General features: G+C 48.1%; 1 protein-coding gene across 1 annotated transcript; it reads left to right on the top strand.

Annotated features, from left to right (window-relative positions):
• Positions 1-2,153: 2,153 nt before the first annotated feature.
• On the top strand, positions 2,154-20,822 carry KHDRBS1 (KH RNA binding domain containing, signal transduction associated 1). Its single transcript, XM_074161915.1, has 9 exons — positions 2,154-2,478; positions 10,166-10,293; positions 10,886-11,002; positions 12,059-12,205; positions 14,149-14,285; positions 15,171-15,384; positions 16,315-16,382; positions 16,661-16,719; positions 19,453-20,822. Exons 1-9 carry the CDS (start codon positions 2,154-2,156, stop codon positions 19,548-19,550), a joined length of 1,293 nt encoding a protein of 430 aa, XP_074018016.1. The 3' UTR covers positions 19,551-20,822.
• The last annotated feature ends 64 nt before the right edge of the window (positions 20,823-20,886 follow it).

Raw genomic sequence — 20,886 nt, 5'->3', positions numbered from 1 at the left:
AGCTTTAAAGTCCCTTCCAACTCTAATCATTCTATGATAAATCAAAGAGCTAATGAGAGCTGCCACCCACAGCTGCGTGATTGCAGCAGAGGTTGTGGGAAGGTGGGAGCTGTGGGTGCTCAGGGAGCAGAGCTGAGGCAGCTAGAGAGGAGTTAGTTCATCCCAGCTCCGGGAAGGTGCCACGACATTTACAAGCGACGCAGCTGTAATGATGAGACAGGGATGGCAGGCGGGGAAAGAGAATCTCAATGGAAAATATGCAAGAATGACACTGAAGATACACAATGGGGGTGAAAGGAAGAGAGAGTGTGAATGAGGAGAGAACTGACAGAGGAGGCGCAGAGCAGGCACACGTTATCAGGCACCCACGCAGCTCCAAAGCCATCAATAGCAGGAGCTCACTTACACAGGCGAGATGTTTCATGCAGGAGAATGGCACAGCCATTGATCACCGAGTGACAGGTTTGCACAGGGCTGGGGGGGCTGTTTGGAAATGGCACCCTGGAGGCATGCGGGACAGGACAAGGCTCTGTTACCTGATGACGTCGGAGGTTACGTCTGTCCATGAACATCAACTTCAGCTCTGCACAGAAGAAGCTGTTGCAGACACCAGTCTGTCACAAGATATTGAGAGATCAAATAAGAATCGTGCGCTTCCTTAACAGGCTGAAGTATATGTGTAACTTCACAAATTATAAAACCCATTGTCTTCCCATGTTCTTGTGCTAGGACTGTCAAATCATTAATAAAAGACCACGTTTGATACTAAGTTAAGGAGCTGCAGTGCCCGAAATGCATCCTGTGTGCTAGCTAAATAACTGCTGCCTCCACAAACCACAATAACAGAAACCCCTGCACACAAGGGTTTTTACATTTGCAATCATCCTGACTCAAAAAACATTCAATGCTACTTTGCTGGGTTTCAAGAGTGTGCAGACAAGTCTCCCCCAACAAGGTGTCCCCCCCCAGCACCTTTAACCTCTGATAACTGCAGCCTGTAAGACTTTTTTTTCTCTTTTTAACAATGCATAACGTGACCTGCCACACACGAGTCAATTGTTCTCTCCAAAGCCCTGTACCACAGCACGGGGCCATCATGACAAGTACAACAAGGGCCCTGCCAAGGCCCTGTACCGCAGGGCAGGGCTATGAAGGCAGGAGGAGGAAGGTTCAGCTCCCACAAAGGCCCTGTACCGCAGGGCAGGGCTATGAAGGCAAGGGGAGGAAGGTTCAGCTCCCACAAAGGCCCTGTACCGCAGGGCAGGGCTATGAAGGCAGGAGGAGGAAGGTTCAGCTCCCACAAAGGCCCTGCACCGCAGGGCAGGGCTATGAAGGCAGGGGGAGGAAGGCTCAGCTCCCACAAAGGCCCTGCCGAGGCCCTGTACCGCAGGGCACGGCTATGAAGGCAGGAGGAGGAAGGCCCTGCCAAGGCCCAGCACCACAAAGCAGGTCTGTGAGCACAGGTAGGCCGCAGGCCCAGCCCCGGAGACAGGCTGTGCTGGCTTACCGTACCCGCTGGAGGCCGGAGGGTGCCCCTCTCGCTCTCCAGCCGGACCCCGTCGCAGTTCCCCTCACAGCCCGGGCCTCAGCCGCGCTTCGCGCCTCAGAGCCGCCGCCTCGAGGAAACGCCGAGCGCGCATGCGCCACAGCCTCCCTGTCCGGGCGCGGGAGGCCTTTGCGCTTGCGCAACACAACCCCCCCCCGGCTCCTGCGCAGGCGTAGTGAGTCCACGGGGGCCCATTCTCTCGCGGCCTGTGACTAATGTCACGCCGGTAGAGCTCCGCATGCGTAGTTTAGGCCACGCCCACACACGTGGCCCTTCCCCCTCTCACGGGCCGCTCTGCGCATGCGCCAGGAAGCCACTCGCCCGCCCTTGGCCGACCGCGCATGTGCGTCCTGTGGGCGGGGCCGGCAGGAGCGAGGCGGGGGGGGGGTTGGCGCAGGCGCAGAAGCAGGCGAGGTGGTCGCGCGGGAGCCGGTAGCGGGAGGAGGGGGGGGGTACACGGACGGGACGACGGCAGGAGGGCGGTACTTCCGGTCCCGCACTTCCGGCCCTGGCGCCGCGGCGGACGGTGTGGCAGCGCTGTTCGGCCCGTTCCGCTCCGCGCCCGCCCGCTCCGCCGCCGCCGCCCCCCGCCACTCCCCCCTTCCCCATGCAGCGCCGTGACGACCCCTCCGCCCGCCTGGGCCGGGGGCCGGGCCCCGGCGGCGCCCGGCAAGGAGGGCCCCCGCCGCGGCGGCCTCCCCGTGGCGGGGGGGGCCGCGGAGCCGCCGGTGGGGCGCAGCCGCCGCCGCTCCTGCCGCCCAGCGCTACGGCCGCCGGTTCCGCCGGTCAAGCCGCCGCTGCCGCCCCCACCCCGCTGTTACCGGGGGCCGCTGTCAAGATGGAGCCCGAGAACAAGTACCTGCCCGAGCTGATGGCTGAGAAGGACAGCCTCGACCCGTCCTTCACGCACGCCATGCAGCTCCTCACAGCAGGTACCGGGGGCTGGGCAGGGCGGGACCCCCGGGCAGGGCCTTCCCCCCCCTCCCTCGGGGCTCAGCGGGGCGGGCGGGGGGGGGGGGGCAGCCGGTTCCTAGTGAACGGCGAAGGGGAAGCGGGACCCACCCCCTCCCCACACCACCCTCCTCCCGGTGGTGGAGGGCAGCCCCCGGCCGCCCCGGGGGAAGCGGCGGGCGGTACACCGGGCCGTTCCTGGCTCCGGTGCGAGGTGCGACCCCGGGGGTTTTGAAGATTAGATATTTCTCTCGTTAAATCTCTGTGTAGCCCCGTGCTTAATCCCGGGCCGGATTAAACCCAGAGCCAGAACTTTCTTTTTCCCCGTACGGTGTGCGGTCACCCTGGCCCTTTCCATCCCTGGGGAGAGAGGGGACCGAAGAGGACGCTAAAAACTGGGGGGGGTTCCGTGGAGCGTCTGCTTGAGTCCCTGCGAGGCAGGGTTTGTGACCTCTTTGATTTATTTTATTATATTTTTTTCCCCCATTCTGGTAATCTGTGTTCGAGCTTATTTCGTGCTTCTGATGAACCTAAAGAGGGAATGGAAATGGCAGTCTTTGTTCTGTGCCCAGACGAGCCTTCTCCTTCCCCATCCCCGCCGGCCAATCGCCTGCCCGCTCTGATTTCTCCATATCTCCCCAGTGCAGCTGCTGCACCCGCCTCCGGTGCCTCCATCCAGGAGATTCAGCTGCCTCCACACACTGAGGTCAGCTTAAAAATTGGAACGAGTTGAAAATATTTCCTACCGCTTTTATATGCTGGGAGTGGAGAGCTGGGAGGGGACCCGGCGCGAGAATATACTCGGATTTAATCTGCAGATGAGCAGAGTGCCGAGCTCTCTGGTACTTATTCTGCTTTTAAATGATGATATTTTTTTTTTTAAGGTCTTTAAAACGTATCATATTGCCACAGTTGGTGCAGTGCTAGAGATTTTATTAGCTCCTCCTTTAACGTAGGAAATAATTCATAGGAATTGCTGTCTCCCATTGTGCAAGTAACTGAGGTACATCGTCATGGCATCACTCGCGGTTATCTTGATATAAATAAATTACTTTTATATAATCCGATTTGCTGTCAATTTAATGTTTTTCATTAATAAACCCCGTTAGCCAGCTGATGCTCGACAGCTCGGTGATAATGCCTTCCAGTGCGATGAAACATAAGGGGGTTGCTAATTCCTGCACAAAGAACAACGTTCTTAGTCCACTTAGTAAAGTTTCGTTCACTTGAGTGGCGTAACGAGGATGTGTGAGGGTTTTTTGATCAATTTAAAAATTGCTGATAATAGACTGCAGCTTTGTGAGACTTAAAATTGATCATTGGAAGAGTTCCAGATGCTTCCTGCTTGCTTTGGAGATTTTGAAAATTGCTGTCCTTTGGGAGCATTCCCTAGCAGCCCAAATTCAGGATGATCTGAGCGAGAAGCTCATGAGAAAGAATTTGAAATAAACCGGTGGTTCTGGGAGACTAAATCTTTTTGCACAGATGACTCCACGCTGATCTGGATCGCTCAGAATTTCTCTCCTGCTGTGGCACCCTTTGGGGATGTCGTGTTGGAGAAGCTGCTGTAAAAATCAGAATTTAGGCGTGGGCCAAAGATTGTAACGCAAACGGCCAGCACAACTCAAGCAAAATGACTTCCAGACAAATAACTGATTATTGAATGTCAGCAGTATTTCTATTCCAGCCTTTTTTTCAGGAATGGAAATTCCTTGCCCTGCCTGCCTCTGGGAGGGAACCCTGCAGGAGTTCTGCATTGAAACGAAAAGATGACTTCTTTAAAAACAATCTGTAAAAGTAGTCTAAAATGCTTCTGTGGTTCTAAAGCTGCTTGGGCTTTCTAGAGAAAATCAGGGTTATTTAGGAGCAAAATGAAGAGCAACACAGTGATGTCATCCTGATTCTGGAACAACGTACTGTGTGATGAGAAGGCAGTAAAGTGGTGAAATTTTGGGGTTCTGTTACACAGCGCCCTGAACAGGAATTGCAGACTGGGATTTCTTGCCCCTTGGAATCTGATCCGCGTTTCCTCGCTCCTGTGCTTCGGGGACTGTGTGATTTTCCTCTTCCACAGGAACAAGAAAACCCCTTTTCCTCACTTGGATTTCTGCTCCCCCCTGCCCCCATCTGCTGCGGGGAGGGCAGGGGGAGATGCTGGTGTTTCAAAAGGCACAATCCTCTCTGCTTGTGTGCTCTGGGAGGACGGGAGAATTCCCCCAATCCCTTAGCTAGCCATGGGGTGGTTTGTTGGTTGTTTTTTTTTTTTTTTTCAAATTCTTGTGGTAATCTTTGCTATTTTTATTTCACGGAGAAAGTCTATGTGAAAAGAGCTGGTCTTCTCTGAGCTTCCTGTGCTGCAGACAGCTATGTGAGCTGTGGCGTTCCTCTAGCGAGTCTCTATATAGCCCAGCATCTAGTTGGTCCTTACAGCCCTTTACGACCCCAGAAGTGAGGAGGGATGGGAATGGGCCATGAGGGGTGGATTCGGAGCAACGTGAAGGATATTAGATGCAGGACCCATGAAGGGAGGGAGCACCGAGCAATCGGAGACAGAGCAAGGCGTTGCAAAGCGGGGAGCAGCCTGAGATGCTGGAGGACATAAAATTGTCCAGGTTGGAAGGGACCTTTAAGATCATCTAGTCCAACCATCAACCTAACTCTGATAAAAACCATCACTAAACCATGTCTCTAAGCACTATGTCAACCCGTCTTTTAAATCCCTCCAGGGATGGTACCTCAACCACTTCCCTGGGCAGCACATTCCAAGGCTTAATAACCCTTTCCATGTCAAAATTTTTCCTAATATCCAATTAGATATCTGTGCTGGTTCAATAAGGTTCAATGATGATGTTCAATAAGGCCGAGTGCCGGGTCCTGCCCTTGGGTCACACCAACCCCCTGCAGCGCTCCAGGCTTGGGGCAGAGCGGCTGGAGCTGCCCGGCAGAAAAGGACCTCGGGGTGTTGGTCGACTGTGGGCTGAACATGAGCAAGCAGTGTGCCCAGGTGGCCAAGAAGGCCACCAGCATCCTGGCCTGTGTCAGGAACAGCGTGGGGAGTAGGACTCGGGAGGTGATTGTCCCCCTGTACTGGGCACTGGTGAGGCCCCACTTTGAGGGCTGTGTCCAGTTTTGGGCCCCTTCCCACAAAAAAGACCTTGAGGGGCTGGAGCGGGTCCAGAGAAGGGCAACGGAGCTGGTGAGGGGTCTGGAGCACAAGTCTTGTGAGGAGCGGCTGAGGGAGCTGGGGATGTTCATCCTGGAGAAAAGGAGGCTGAGGGGAGACCTTCTCGCTCCCTCCAACTCCCTGAAAGGAGGGTGTAGCCAGGGGGGGTCGGTCACTTCTCCCAAGGAACAGGCGACAGGACAAGAGGAAATGGCCTCAAGTTGTGCCAGGGGAGGTTCAGGTTGGATATTAGGAAGAATTTTTACACAGAAAGGGTTATCAAGCCTTGGAATGGGCTGCCCAGGGAAGTGGTTGAGGCACCATCCCTGGAGGTGTTCAGAAGACGGGTTGACATGGTGCTGGGGGACAGGGTTTAGTGATATTTTTTTTTTTTTTTTTGTCAGATTTAGGTTGATGGTTGGACTAGATGATCTTGAAGGTCCCTTCCAACCTAGATGATTCTATGATTCTGTTGTGTGGTTCTCCTGCCAGATGCCTTTGGTCTCTGAGTGTTCCCAGGAAGGGGGGGGGGGGGGGAAAGGGCTGTATGGGAAAGTCAGATGGAGGGATGGGGGCCTCGCTGGAGTCACTTGCCAAGGAACCAAACAGTGGGATTAGAGATGGGCCGAGGTCACGGGGGTGATGGGAAACTGTACGTAACCCAGAGCAGTGCGATGGCCTGGCGCTTGCTAAGCGTGGAGTGAAGGCTGTCCAGAAATGGGGAAGATTATCTAAATTTCTGCAATTCCAAGTGTATGCCCTGCCCCCAGAGGAGCTGTAACTGCCGCCTTAAACTTGTGCCCAGATGTTGCGGACTGTGATATGCTAATACCGTTTCACTCTTGCATTTTTTAAATGTATAAATTGCTAAGCCATGCCAACATTATTAATTTCTTGCTGCCGGCCTGCCCGTCACTGCCCTGACGCTGCCGCCTCCCGCTTCTCTCTCAGGAGCCTCTACTCCCTGTGCCATTCCTCATCGCTGGCCTCCGGGCTCTCTCCTCCTGCCTCATGCCTCTGCCGTGTTTCTCTCCTTCCCCTTTCCCCTTCTCCCTGTGCTGGTGGCAGTCCCCTCCTTTCCCAGCCAAGCTCCGAAGCGGAGCTGTCTGCCTGTAAATCCCAGCGCGCGGGCTGGAGGGTGTTGGGGGGTATTTCAGCAGAAAGCTGGGGGGGGGGGAACGGTGGGGTTAGGCTTGTTAAATTCTGCAGCTTTCGCTGTTGGCAGAGTCCATCCAGACAGGTCCCTGCTCTTTCTCCTGTGAATTTAAATCCCCTGGGGAGCGGTAGCATAGGAGGAGAGGGAACTCTGCTGCCTTCCAGAGGTTCCCATCCCCAAACTCTTTGGGGATTGTTCTTTTTTGTTTCATTTTTTAGGCATGGGGTCAGTGTTATCCTAACGTTAAGGTGATACTCTCAGTATTATGAGCGAACAGAATGTGTCTCTGCTCACGGAGCGCGAGCGTGCTGCAGGGCAATGTTTAATATATATATATTTTTTTTTTTCATTAAGGAAGAGCTTGGGCTTAGATCAGGAGTAGCACTGTGACTGCTTAGCATCCTCCTCGCGAAGCAGCGGTGTTACCAACCCCCTTTACCTACCCCTTAGGATTTCTTCTGAGACAATGCAATCACTGCCCCACACGAAGTCCTTGGAAACCACTGCCACACATGCCGCCCGCCTGCTGACATTCCCCGTGGCAAGAAGGTAACCTTCTGCTGCACCTCTGACACGGCTTTAAAAAATCAGGACTGAAATGAGGCATGCTTAATCCCTCGAGGTATCCGTACGCTTCTCCTTCCTATCAGTAAGTGGTCTGACAAACTGCTGCCGCTCCTCGCTTCATTCAGTACCGCTTCGTGGCGCGTAGCTAATGTGCCAGAATTGCTGACAGATAACGCTGGAATCCGGAGCAGTAGGACACGTCACAAGTGGCATGTTTTTAGGTCCTCCTTCACGCATATTTCCAGCCTTGGAGTTCGTTGGGAAGGTGTGAAGGGGACTCCTAGGTCACCCCCCCTGACCTCCATTGCAAAAGGTGGAGAACGTGGAATTATTCTGCTGCGCAGGACTTTCTCTTCTCCTGCGTTTTCTATTTCGTTCGGAGACACGGTGATGATGGATCCGGTGCTTTTTTTAGCAAATGGTTAATTATTTGTTGTCCTCACGGACCGATTCCCAGCTGCCGTTGCTCCCGTGGCAGGAGGCGGAATGGATTTTGCTGGGTGGCTGCTGCGAGCTGTGATTCGCTGCTTTGCAGAGGCACAGGCTGATGGCGTTGTGTTTTGACAGGGTAGAAGATGCCTCTGGGTAGTTGAATTTACATCCAGACGGTTTTTAGGGTGCTCTTATTCTCCGTGTGCGCGTAGAAAACACTTCTTGTTAAGACGCAGAATGCATTTTCAGAAATTCACTTACCGTTTTTTGGGTAAAACTAAAATATTTGAGAAGTAATTGCGTTGGGTTATAAAGCTGTGCCTAACCAGGGATAAGGCCACAAGTACAATCTTTAGTTTCCAAATCTTGATTCTCTGATCCCTTCTTATAGCTAAAATCAAAAAACTACATAAAACTAACCCAGGTGGCCAGCTCTTTTGCTTATTTTATAAATTTGACAGTGCTTGAACTTCTGGGGTTTTTTTACTTTGGCGTAGCATCTTCAGAAAGTAATTTCTTTTTAAAGCAAAAATCAAGCTCTCTTTTTCAAAGTGATTAGATCCGGTAATTTTTTTTCTTAAACTAAGGAGTCATGGTAACACTTTTGTAAAGGAGCCAAGGGGCTGTTGCAAGTAGAAATACAAAATTTAGGGTTTGGTTTTTTTTTTCATAATTATGCAACAAAATCTCCAACTTCTATATTCAGATCTCTAAACTAAAAACCAGTTTCTGTTACTGTGTCCATAACGGAAAGGTTTAAATATTGATCATTTGATCGTGTTTTCTTAAGGTTTGGGGTTGTTGGGTTTTTTTAAGCTGTACATTCCGTTTCTTGACATTTTTCTTATCTTTTGAAAGATGCCAGTGGGGCTTCTCAGCCGGCGAGTCTTGGGTTTGCTGGTCCAGTCAGGACGATGGTAACCCATCATTCCTACTTCTCTTTGGATAATCCGAGACTATTACTAGGTGGAAATAATATGTCGAGTATCTGACCGACCTTCCAAAACTCTAAACATGAACCTATAGTTTTTGACACGGACAGAAAATCACAAGAAACACAAGATATTGCAGCTGCCTTCTTTAAATTCTGGTAATGACTAAGCAGTCTTCGCTTTCAGTTTTGTCTTGCAGCTTTAATGCACTTCTGTGTATAATCTTGTGAAAGTCTCTCCCTTGAGATGTGAGAAGTCGTATTTAGAGCACTTTCGACTCGGAAGAGATATTTATAGTTCTTGAGTTTGCTGATGAAATGGCGCAATTTAACTTTTAAGGAAGGGTCACTCCCCTCCCCTGATAAGCATCTGTAATTAATAATTTGTGAGGGCTATGTGTGCTGTCACCAATATTTTTTTCGTTGGACCAAAGGGTGCATAATGGCTCATCAGTAATTGGGGATTGTTAATAATGGATTGGCTCCAAATTTGGGGGAACTTGTCATCTGGTCGTTGGCCATTAAATAGGAATTGCGCGTGACTGGACATCTCTGGAAAAGAAAAGCCGGTCAGCGGCGGGCCACAGCCTTCTGAAAAATGTCGGGTGTTTGTCTTGTACGAAGGAAAGTTCATTAATGACTGAGAACCGATGCTAGAAATGCCTGCTTTGAAGATGATCTTGAGTCTTCTCCATTTGGGTCATCTTTTACGAGGTCTCCTTCCAATCTCTCAGTGAAAGCTGAATTTCTAGCCAGGTTTGAGAAGATGTTCCCGTACTAGTTTCTAATTGACCTACCTTAACGACCTACTTCCAGAAGGTTATTGGGACTTTGTTCCAGATCCCCCTCAGGCTGCAGCTCGGTCAGGCCACCTCAGTGTTTTTCCAAGACTCTGTAATTCACAATATACAATTAAAAAATCAGAAGTTTAACTGAAATTCATTGTGGCAGCGTGTGTTGCCACCACTACTTAAATTACAGATTGAAAGTAGTGCGTGAGCTTGAATGGTAACGACTTGCCTGATCTGCTGTGAGTGGCTCCAGCAGTTGGGGCTGGTTTCTTTGGAGCTTTAGGAGTCTACACGTGGGTGCTGCGTTCACCGGGGAGGAAGGCACGGCAGAAGGGATACACAAAACTATATACAGTTTCCTGCTCTTACCTGTTGATGTTATTTCTAGGGCATTCCCTGCCCTTGGGTCATTATCACCTTTTGGCCTTCTGGAACGGCTAGATGTGAAGGGAGGAAGAGGCAAGCTGGGCTAGCGCTAAGAGGTGGCCTGGCTACCCAGGCTCCGTTAATGCAACGATAAGTGTTCCTATATTCACAGGGAATGAGGGTGGTATGTCCTGTCATAATTCCGACTCGAAAATGATGCCTGTTTGAGGAATATAAGCAGCCCTATTTTTATCTTGTTTAGAAATTGAAAAAATTCAGAAGGGGGAAACAACAAAGAAGGATGAGGAAGAGAACTACCTGGATTTATTTTCCCACAAGAATATGAAACTGAAAGAACGAGTTCTGATACCTGTCAAACAGTACCCCAAGGTGAGGGCCAGAAAATAGCTTACTGAATCTCTGCGATTTGCTTATTTTCTATGGATTTTATGGCTGACTCTTCGAGATAGTGGCTGTCACAGCATCCTCAGGAGTTATGCCAGTGTTCCACTATCGCTATGGAATTTTTCCTATGCAGGCTTGCAGGATCTTATTTCTAATATATTACATTTCTAGAATGTCTTGGGATAAAACTAAATGGTGATGCATAGCTGTGATCTTTTATTACTAGAATAGACACTTTCATATGTAGAGCTTTGTGTTTTACAGTTAAGAACTCATTTAACTCTTAAGGCTTGCTGCCTGTAAAACTGCTGGAGAGTAGACGTTAAATTAACTCACGTAAAGCGTTTAGTTCTAGCTTGATTTTCTGGTGGAGCATTTTTTCATGAAAAGAATGTTCTGGAACATAAATTTTCCTGTGCATTTTTTGGTCTGTATTTTTTTTGGTGAGGAGAAGAGAAAACGGAGTGGCTAATTTATTTCTTTTTTTTGTCAGCCAGCGTAATGTTAGGAAAAGCTTTTGCTAAGGCTGCTGAGCTCTGGAGCTAATTGTTGTTTTTTTTCTTTTCTTTGTTTACAGTTCAACTTCGTTGGAAAGATTTTGGGACCTCAAGGCAACACCATCAAGAGACTTCAGGAAGAAACCGGCGCTAAGATATCTGTGCTTGGGAAGGGTTCAATGCGAGATAAAGCAAAGGTGAGGGCATCACCCTTGAAAACACGCATATGTAGCAATGCCTTTCGTATTGCTGCGAGAAGTAGTGGTTCGCAAAGCAGTTTGTAAAAGATTAAACCATTAAAATCCCAAAGTAAAGGCAGTAGGAAGTCACCCTTCCTAAATTGTTTGGTGCATGTTGGGAGCAATCTCGATTGGGGCAGAAGTGTGATGGTTTTTTCTTTATGAGGATGACTTCAAGACCTGTCACCTTGGGATACCCTGTACCCTTGGATATTTATACAGAAGGTGAAGCACAAAGGTTATAAAATAAGAATTGATCCCAGCTACTCCATGAAAAGTCATTCGCTAAAGGAATGTTTCCCCTCAAGAAAAGAAAAAGGAAAGAAATCAACAAAAAACCTTTTTCCAGCTGTTCCCTCTGAAATCCTTAAATTCTCATGGTTCAGCAAAGATGTTGGAGCAGTGTGTTCCTGGTAATCTTTCGTGAATCACAAAGTGCCAGGAGGGGATTTTTGAGCAGAAAAAATGAAAATAATTTTTTTTTCTCCCTGCTTATTCTCAAAACTGAGCTAATAGTCAACAGAGCTGTAACTTGATTCAGCTTTTTACCTTACCAGCATGAAGAGCTTTTACACTTCTAGCTTATTTGTAGCTTCTTAAAGCATCTGAATAACAGGTATCTAAGAGCAGAGTTAAAGAGCAAGTTTGTTTGAGGCATTAGACTTCACTAGATGGTAAAGAGCACCTCGGGCAGAAAGGTGGTATAGAAGAGGAAGAATACTGCTTGCATATGCTTAAACTTCTGGAAAAAAAGGTGGCTGACATCAGTGCATTGACAAAAATATCATAGTCACCTGAAAAGGCAGTTATAATAAGGTGGAAGGTGTAGACTGTGTATGGCTTTTTATAAAACTGTGTGCTGATGTGCTCAGTACATCACCATGATCTGTGTCCCTGCATGGCTAGAATGCTTTGACAGACATTTCCTGTTAAAACTTCCAAAACAGGTAAAAGAAAAATAGTTTCTCTGCATCTTATTTAGTTTTAGTGACCTCTAATCTGCTTTTTTATCAGGAGGAAGAACTGCGTAAAGGGGGAGATCCTAAATATGCTCATCTAAATATGGATTTGCATGTCTTCATTGAAGTTTTTGGACCCCCTTGTGAAGCCTATGCTCTGATGGCTCACGCCATGGAGGAAGTCAAGAAGTTCCTCGTTCCGGTGCGTAGACTGACGTTCTCTCCTTTCTGAAGGTGGATGGGTTGGGAATCTGGCTGTGAGGATGGGCAAGATTTGCACAGTGTGAGGTGAATTGGTGTAGTTGAGGGAGCCTGAAGAACTAAGTGTGTGCGGCAGCTTTAGGTGACCCCATCGATCTTGAAGGCAGGATTAATCCCCTAACCATAATTAGAAAGACATACGCTTCCAGGGCAATTGTTTAGACCACTTGGGGTAGGGATTTCTCTCCCAGTAGTGGCTGTGGACACTGGGGTGGGCAAGTAGTTTGTCCAGCTCCAGGTGTCAGTTTTAGTGGGAGAAGAACTTTAGCCATGGCTGGCGTGGAAGAGGCTGCTTGGACGGGATGCTCCGACTTGGAGCTGCAGCGTAGGAAGCTGCTAGAAAACTTAATTGGGAATAAATTAATTACAGAATGTTTGCTCTGCTCTAAAAGGGTGGGGTGAGGATGAGGAGGGTGACTGCCCAGGCAGTTTGAGACACATCTGTTAAATCAATATTTCTATTGCTTTACATGTGTGTGATGTGAAGGAACCTCTTTGCTAATCAGGTGTTCATGCAGATGACACTTGTTACCTGTTTGGGGATGTCTTGGTGAACCTTTATGGTTGACTTCAGGTCAGTTTTGTGCCAGGTAGGGGATTGACTCCAAGAGCTGCAGAACTTGGAGTCTTTTGTATGTTATTAAAATGATGGTATTGCTTGATAAATTAGGGGGGAAGAAAAAAAAAAAAAAAAAAAAACAAAATGGGAAAGAAGCAGGCAGTTGTCCCTGTTCCTGGCTCGCTCAGGCTGTAGTTCAGAGATCTGGCAGGTAGAGCTGGCTGTACCTCAGCACCACGGTCCTCAGCTGAGACTCAGAGCTCAGATGTTCTGCCTGAAATACCAGGGGCGGGTGGAACCCGAGAGCGGTGGGTAGTCGGGAAGTGTGGAAAAGCGTATGGGTACTGTGTGATTTCTGTGAGTCTGACACAGAGAGGAGGAGAGACTGCTATGAGAAGTGTCTTTGAAGGAAAGAGGTCATCTTCAAGAAGCCCCTGGGATGTACAAAACCTCCGCTTGCTAAAACGAGCGTACAGCCTTGCTATTTAAAGTGTCTTATCTATCGCTGCCTTCAAACAATGTGCTAAACTTGTGAAAATTGGCAGAGAAGTCACTATAGAAGCCAGCAGTGCTGTGAAGACACATCTGGTAGGAGACTCCTTGCTTTGTAGTGTTACCATGGCATCGTGAAGATCCTCTGTGCGAGGCCCAGGCTGCCTGTGTGCGGAGGGGAGGTGTGCGATGACTTCTGCGGGGTCACCAGAGATCTGTACTAATTCCTGGAGCGCGGTCCCCTGAGGCGATAAAAATGCATGGAGTACAACCATGAAAAAAACCCACATACTGCCTTCCTAAGAATTTGAAGAGACAGCCTGGATTTGCAAATGGGTGTTTGCTCTTTGTCAGGCTGCATCTGTTCCTTCAGCGGGTCAGGAGCACAGCAGTAGGTTGTTACCGTACGTGGGCTCCTTGCCAGCCACTTGCCTTTAAATGGGAGCTGCAAGGTGCTTGAGGTGAGATAGGTCTTACCTGACTTCACCTCCAAACTCTCCAGCATTTGCAAATAAATCTTGCTGCCATCCACGGGATGCAGAACATCATCAGATGCCTTCAGGACCCCTCTGAGCGAGGTCCTCTTCCCGGGGACCAGCTGTAGCACTCACTGTAGCTCTGGGACACGCAGGTGGTGTGCCCTTCTTGGCCGATGTGGAGAAAGCCGGCAGTTGTGCACTGCTGCCTGCTGAGCGAATCCCAGTAAAAATAACGAGAATACCTTAATTTAGGACTATGGGGTTATTTTTATTGCAGCACGGTAGCCTGCGATACCAAGGAGCGCAGACTGGCGAGTTAGCTGTTCTCTGGAGTTGACTCTTTCCCCTCTTTAGGATATGATGGATGATATCTGTCAGGAGCAGTTCTTGGAGCTCTCCTATCTCAACGGTGTACCGGAGCCAACTCGCGGCCGGGGAGTCCCTGTGCGGGGAAGGGGAGCAGCTCCACCGCCGCCTCCGCCTGTTCCAAGGTACCTTTCCCAAAAGCACAGACCTGGAAATGCTGTTTCGTGCTGAGATTTGTCCTGCCAGATGAGGTTAAGCTACTTGTTCTTGCACATCAGCTGTTGGGCTTGACCTTGGCTTTTGGCCAGCGCTTTCTAGCCTTATGTTGCAGGCTTGCTTTTAGCACGCTGGCGTCAAATGTTTTGTATGCTTTGAGATGTAATCTAGCACAGTGGATGTCTTCTGTGTTATTTTTGATGTCTGAAATCAGTATCTTCATAAAGTAACCTTTCAAAAATTGGCCTATGAAATCCCCTGTAGATAGATGTGTCGTGTTGGCTTCCATAGCCTTCGGCGGAATAAGCTTTTTCAATTTAAACTGACCTTCCCTTGGAAGTTATAGGATGACATTATTCTGCCGTTGCCATCAAGGCATTGGGATAAATTGGTGATAAAACTCTTTTACTACGGTTCTTGCTTCGCTACCTGTTCCAGGGGGGAAAGTCTTTGCTTCCGAGTGTTTAGCCCAGAAGTGTCCCTGCTCATCTCATCATTGATCTTTCCAGTCCTGCAGGTCTGGCAGTCGTGCGGGTTAGTGACAGAGGGTGGTTTAAAATGAACTCTGAGAAATTACTTGGTCGAAGCTCTGTATCAGATTTATTTCTTCCTCTGTGCAATACCTAATGCACTAGAGTTCTCATCTCGGAAGAGGTTTTTGTAAATCCTGCAATACGACAATGTGAATAATTCCTGTGCTTTCATTCTTGATAAAGAATTCATGGCTTAATGGTGGCTGTATTTATTTATCAAGCTATTGCCTTTTAAAGCAGGTGTAAGAAGCACATGCACTGCCCTCAGCACGCGAGCAGCACCCCAGGAGCCCTTCACAATCCTTTTTATTTCCTTTTCAGGGGCCGTGGTGTTGGGCCTCCCCCTCCTCCTCCTCGGGGGGCCCTGGTGCGAGGAGCCCCGGTGCGGGGGGCCATTGCCAGGGGAGCTGCAGTAGCCCGCGGAGTTCCTCCTCCCCCGGCAGTACGGGGGGCTCCTGCACCCAGAGCGCGAGCAGCCGGCATTCAGAGAATACCGCTTCCTCCTCCTCCCGCCCCAGAAACCTATGAGGAATATGTAAGAAACTTTATATCTTAGAGGTTTTTTTTTATTCCAGGTAGCTGATTATAGACTCCAACAATGGTTTAGGTTGGAAGGGACCTTAAAGATCATCCAGTTCCAACCCCCCTGCCATGGGCAGGGACACCTCATGTATTAGATATTCAACAGTATTAAAATAAGAGTAAGATTGCCCCAGAGAAGTGGCCACCAGTCCCTAGTACGGTGCTGGGTGACCTGCTCTGCCTCTTCAGCCCTCAAAGGAAGGAGCTGCTAAATACAGGGTAAAGGGTGGCTTTTATAAAACAGAAATGTGCCCCCAAAAAATGAAGGTTGCCATAACTATCAGTGCATGGTAGAAAAACTACATCCCAAAGATTGATGGAGTTCACATCACATTCTCTTTCTGCAGGAGAATTCTTTGAGCAAGAAACACCAAAGGTTTCTTACTTCCCTTAAAATCCTTAAAGTAAATACGTGATGACTGACTGGTTTTGATGCACAACAGCATTTTTGGGAATCATCACAAATACAGATACTTTTAAGAAGTCCGTATCTCCTATTTGTAAAGCTTCTCAGTTTTCCCACTGAAACCAATCATAGGTTGATAGGGTTGGGTTTTGTCAACCTCTAAATCTGGTTTAGATCACACCGTAACAGGCCTCCCGGCACATGGATTTGTACCGCAGACAAACTGCGGCCTTGGATGCGTAAATGACTTCCAAGTGCATTGTAAATATTCGTGGTGTTCATTCCTCCCAAGCCACAGGACACCAGCAGATCTTGGCTACCTGTGTCTTACAGCTGAGCCCCTTCCCTGGGGCAGGCGAGGATTCACAGGCTCCTCTGAAAGCTGCCGCAGCCTGAATTCAGTTTTGCCGTTAGTCTTGACGAGGCGTTAACCTTTGGTCCTTCCGTTAACACCGTGTTTGTCATCATCCGTTTCAGGGCTATGATGACGCATACGCAGACCAGAGCTATGAGGGGTATGAAGGCTACTACAGCCAGGGCCAAGGGTAAGTTGTCTCGTCTGCCGTCTGCTACAGAGAAAATTCTGCATGATCTTTTTTTTTTTTTTTTTTCTTTTAAGGGACTGAGTTTGAGCCGTGGGGAAAGTGTCTTGTTCTGCTGGAATCCAGGAGCACCTGGGAAATAACTTTTTGGGAGTTTCCTGGTGTCCTTAAAAGCCAGGAATGATATTGGGCATCTTTGCCTTTCAAGTGTTTGTGCAAGTGGTGTCGGTTTAGGAATATGATTTCAGCACTGTATGTAACCGACGGAATTACTCTTCCAGGGACACAGAATACTATGATTATGGACACGGGGAGGCACAGGAAACCTATGAAGCTTATGGTAAGTCTGAGAATACTGTTCTCTTCACAGGGAAGGGGCTACACGTAGTTGGGAATTGCTTGTGGTCGACCGACTGTTTTCCAGCGCCGCTCCACGCTCTGAGCAAAACTTACTGAGGAGAACGTCGAGTAGTTCTCAGGGTGGGGTATTTATACCCTACAGATTATCCAGGTCTGAACAACCGAGGGCATTCTGTGGGCTTTAGACTCTTATCTAGCTTGATTGTTTCTAAAGGCGACACTTTTAAAATTCCATTTTTTAACTATGGAAATACTTTTAATTTCCTTGTAGCTTTAGAATATTTTAAGAGCTCTGAATTTCCACCCACAGCACTACCTTTGCTGCAGTCTGGTTTTCACAGATTATATTTTGTTGAGCTGGATGAGTGCATGGTTCCATCTGCTTCCTTATCCTCAAAAACCCACTAGCTGATACTGACTTGGCGCTATACATTGGCTTGAAAAATGGATTTAAATGTCATGTGAAAGCCTCCCTTTGACTAGGTGGAACAATTTTGGTCAAGATGTAAGTAGTCAATGAAGTTTAGCTAATTTGAATTGCGTAAGGCTATCGACTTGGGCTGGGCTGGGAGGTGCGGGAGACAGATTTAACCACAACTGTGTAAATCACTAACTGTTGAAAACAATAGGCCTTATATCCGAGGTGCCAGCAGTGAAGGATTGGGTGACTGCATGGTGTTTTGTTGTTTTTTTTTAAAGCTAGTTCAGCTTTCAGCTTATGAATGGCATCTGCATGTGGCAATGAGTAAGATTCATTTTCCTCTCTCTGTAAACAAGCTGAACTATAAACAGTTACTGGAGCTATAGAGCGAGCTGCTTAATGGCATGGAAATACACCGCATTGAAAATAACTCCCTTTAGCAGAGAGCACCGGTTGCCTGAAGGCATGAATGAAAGCAGGTAGCGAGGATAATTCCCAGCTGGAGGGACTTTTCTGGGCTCCTCAGGAACTGGGAATCCCCTGTGCCGTGTCATTGCTGGTACTGGGGAAGCGGAGTTGTTAATGAATGACCGGTCTCTTGCCTTGGGGGGTTCCCTGCTCTGGGCTTCAGGTTGTGCCAAGTTCAAATTCAGGTGCTCAACTGGGGATGCTTTTCCAGTCTAAGAGGCGTTTGGACAGACAGCCGCTGTCAGTAACGTGTCTGTCTTCCCTGCCTTCAATGGCTGGGTTTGTTGCCTGCGTTAGTCACGCAGCACAAAGAGGCTTTTGTGCCTCCTGCTTGGTAGGAGAGTGGTGGTGTCGTCTGGGATATGAAGGCCAAAAAGCTCATTGTATCCTTGGCATGAAGTTGCCACGGCTAATCTGTTTATCCACAGTAATTTCCTTTGGTCTCTGCTTTCATGAAAACAGAATTAGAGAAATAAATTGTTGAGCCAGGCTGGAGACAGTTTTGAGAAAATGGGAATGTGCTCCAATGGTGGTAGGAACAGGCTGGGCTGGTTTCTGGGCTTCGGACACTCGCCTTCACCGACAGGTGACCCTGGAAAGAAGGACAGGGATGAGGATGAGCGTTGCAGGCACAAGGTGTAATGAAAGCCAAGCTTGGATATTTGGGGCTTGGACTCGCTTGGGGACAATAGAGATGTGAACTTCATTTGCCTTCGGTGGTGGTTGTACACAGCAGAAGGGCTTGTCCCGTCCTGCGCCGAGAGGTTTGTCCCATCAGCGGGTGATGCTGGTGCAGCACTAATGGCACTATCTGCTCCGATGAGGTGAGCAGATGATGCACCAGCGATGGATGGAATTTTTCTGGGAGTCACGGAGAGGAAGGAACAACAAGTCACAGTCAGAATCACAGAATGATACGGGGTTGGAAGGGACCTCTGCAGATCATCCAGTCCAACCCCCCTTCCAAAGCAGGTCCACCCAGAGCAGGTCACACAGAAACGTGTCCAGGCGGGTTTGAATGTCTCCAGAGAAGGAGACTCCACCACCTCTCTGGGCAGCCTCTTCCAGGGCTCTGCCACCCTCACAGGAAAGAAGTTCCTTCTCATGTTTAGATGGAACTTCTTATGTTCAAGTTTGTGCCCGTTCACTCTTGTCCTGTCCCTGGGCACCACTGAAAAAAGACTGGCCCCATCCTCCTGACGCCCACCCTTTCAGTATTTACAGGTGTTGATCAGATCCCCCCTCAGTCTGCTCTTCTCCAGACTAAAAAGACCCAAGTTCCTCAGCCTTTTCTTGTAAGAGAGAGAGAAGAAGCTCGGAAGCTCAGTCGGATGCGCTGCCATCCTGGAGCAGCATCGGAACTTTATTATTTTGGCACAACTACCCAGGAGCCGCCTTGCCTGGCGTCTGGGAAGGAGAAGCGGTACCTGTCACAGTGCCCCCAGCCAGACCCGGGGCTTATAGATGCCACTGGCCACCAGCCCGAGGGGCCGTGGCCGCTGCCACCTTGGCTGCAGCTGGCTGCCAGAGCTGCTCCGTCAATTTGCTTTGGCTCAGCTGAAATTAATTACTCCTAAAAGGCACTGGGTTTGTTCAAGTTGTACTGTCAGAGCTGCCGGCTTCCCGGGAATCCCCGCCCGGGAATTTCCCGTAATATTAGAATATGGGCTGCAAACGAGGGGGTTTAGTGGACCACGGGGTGTTTGCAGACTGGTTTTGGGGTGAAAACACCGTGAAGATGCCCCGTCGGCTCCGGAGGGGATCCCATCCGTCTCTTGGGCTGGAGCTCTCCTCATCCTTGACTTATCCCTCTCTTCTCCGCAGGGCAAGACGACTGGAACGGGACCCGGCCCTCCCTGAAGGCCCCTCCGGCCAGGCCAGTGAAGGGGGCCTACAGAGAGCACCCATACGGACGTTATTAAAAAAAAAAAACAAAACAAAACAAAACACAAACATGAGGGAAAAATATCAGTTATGAGCAAACAGTTGTTACTGATTCTTGTATCTCCCGGGATTCCCGTTGCTTTACCCACACCAGACAAGTAATTGTCTAACTGTTTTTCTTCGTGGCCCTTTTTCTCCCACTCCATCCTCACCCTGCATTCTGGCTTCTGTACGTAGTATTTTAAAATGAGTTAAATAGATTTAGAGGACCGACTTTAATTTTTATTATTTTTTTTTTTAAAGTGTTAGATGGCTTTTCTTTCTTTGTTGTTTAGATAAACACAACTGTACCTTTTTTTTAATAAAAAAAAAAAAGTTGAGTTAAAAATGTTAGTTTCCAAAAGTGACATGCTTTGCTTAGCAGTTATGAAATTAAAGGTTTTTGTTAACCTTTTAAGTTTGGTTTTAAGGAACCCATAAAAGTTGTAGTTGCAGAATCCCAAAGTAGGCTACATTTCAAAATTCAGGGCTGTTTTTAAGAATTAAAATGATAATGTAACGGTAGTACCTGCCACCGTTTAAAAGTAACCTCAGATGTCAAACTTTCCTTAAAAGCAGATTGCTGGTGAATCTTAAGTTTAAATTTTAATACGAAGGATCCTCAAACAAATTAAATAGCATTTTTTTAAAGGTAATTGACTTTAAAAAAAAAAAAAAAAATTAGGTTTATAAAATTGACTTTTCTTATGTGGGTTTTGAAATCTAGCCCCGAAAATGCGGTGTTGAGAGATGCTTGGGAAGCAGATTTTCCAGTGTAAAGGGGTTCTTAGTTTGGTTCTGTGTGAAGAACTTCTAAGGGGTTAAAAAAAAAAACTCCAAATTAAAGCATGGCTCTAATTGCCCAGTGTTTATTAGAAAAACAGAGTATTACGTGAGTAGGTCTGAACTCTGTAAAATTACAGTCTTCTCATTTTTTTTTATAGTGCTTGGGGCAGATTAATACAGTGCGAGTTTAAAAGTGACAAAATTGCCGATATTAGCAATCCCGGTGACTTGTTCAAGTGTATCTCAACACTAGCTTCGCATAAAAAGGGACACTGCAGCTGGAAAAAAAAAAAAAAAAAAAAAAAGAGGAAAAATTTCACTTTGTACATAGGATAAAGTCCTAATTGGATTTGTACACTGTCCTCCCACTCTTGTTCTTGAAAATTAAATGCTACATGTGTAAGTCTGCCTAAATAGGTAGCTAAAACTTGTCAAAGTGTCTGCCGCAGTTTGTCAATAAAGTTTAGTCCTTTTTTAATCAAAGTAAATGTGATGAATTGTCATTTTTTTTTTTTGGTTGAGCAATAAAATAGCTATTTACATATTTTT

This window comes from Numenius arquata, chromosome 21 (genome assembly GCF_964106895.1).
Source record: "Numenius arquata chromosome 21, bNumArq3.hap1.1, whole genome shotgun sequence".
NCBI classification, from domain to species: domain Eukaryota; kingdom Metazoa; phylum Chordata; class Aves; order Charadriiformes; family Scolopacidae; genus Numenius; species Numenius arquata.
This window is presented reverse-complemented; position numbering and strand designations above follow the sequence as displayed.

Excerpts from the sequence above, each read along its gene's own strand:
- KHDRBS1 (XM_074161915.1), top strand. The coding sequence starts at position 2,154 with ATGCAGCGCCGTGACGACCCCTCCGCCCGCCTGGGCCGGGGGCCGGGC. Across the intron at positions 11,003-12,058 it reads CAATGCGAGATAAAGCAAAG|GAGGAAGAACTGCGTAAAGG; the intron begins GTGAGGGCATCA and ends CTTTTTTATCAG. Across the intron at positions 12,206-14,148 it reads TCAAGAAGTTCCTCGTTCCG|GATATGATGGATGATATCTG; the intron begins GTGCGTAGACTG and ends TCCCCTCTTTAG.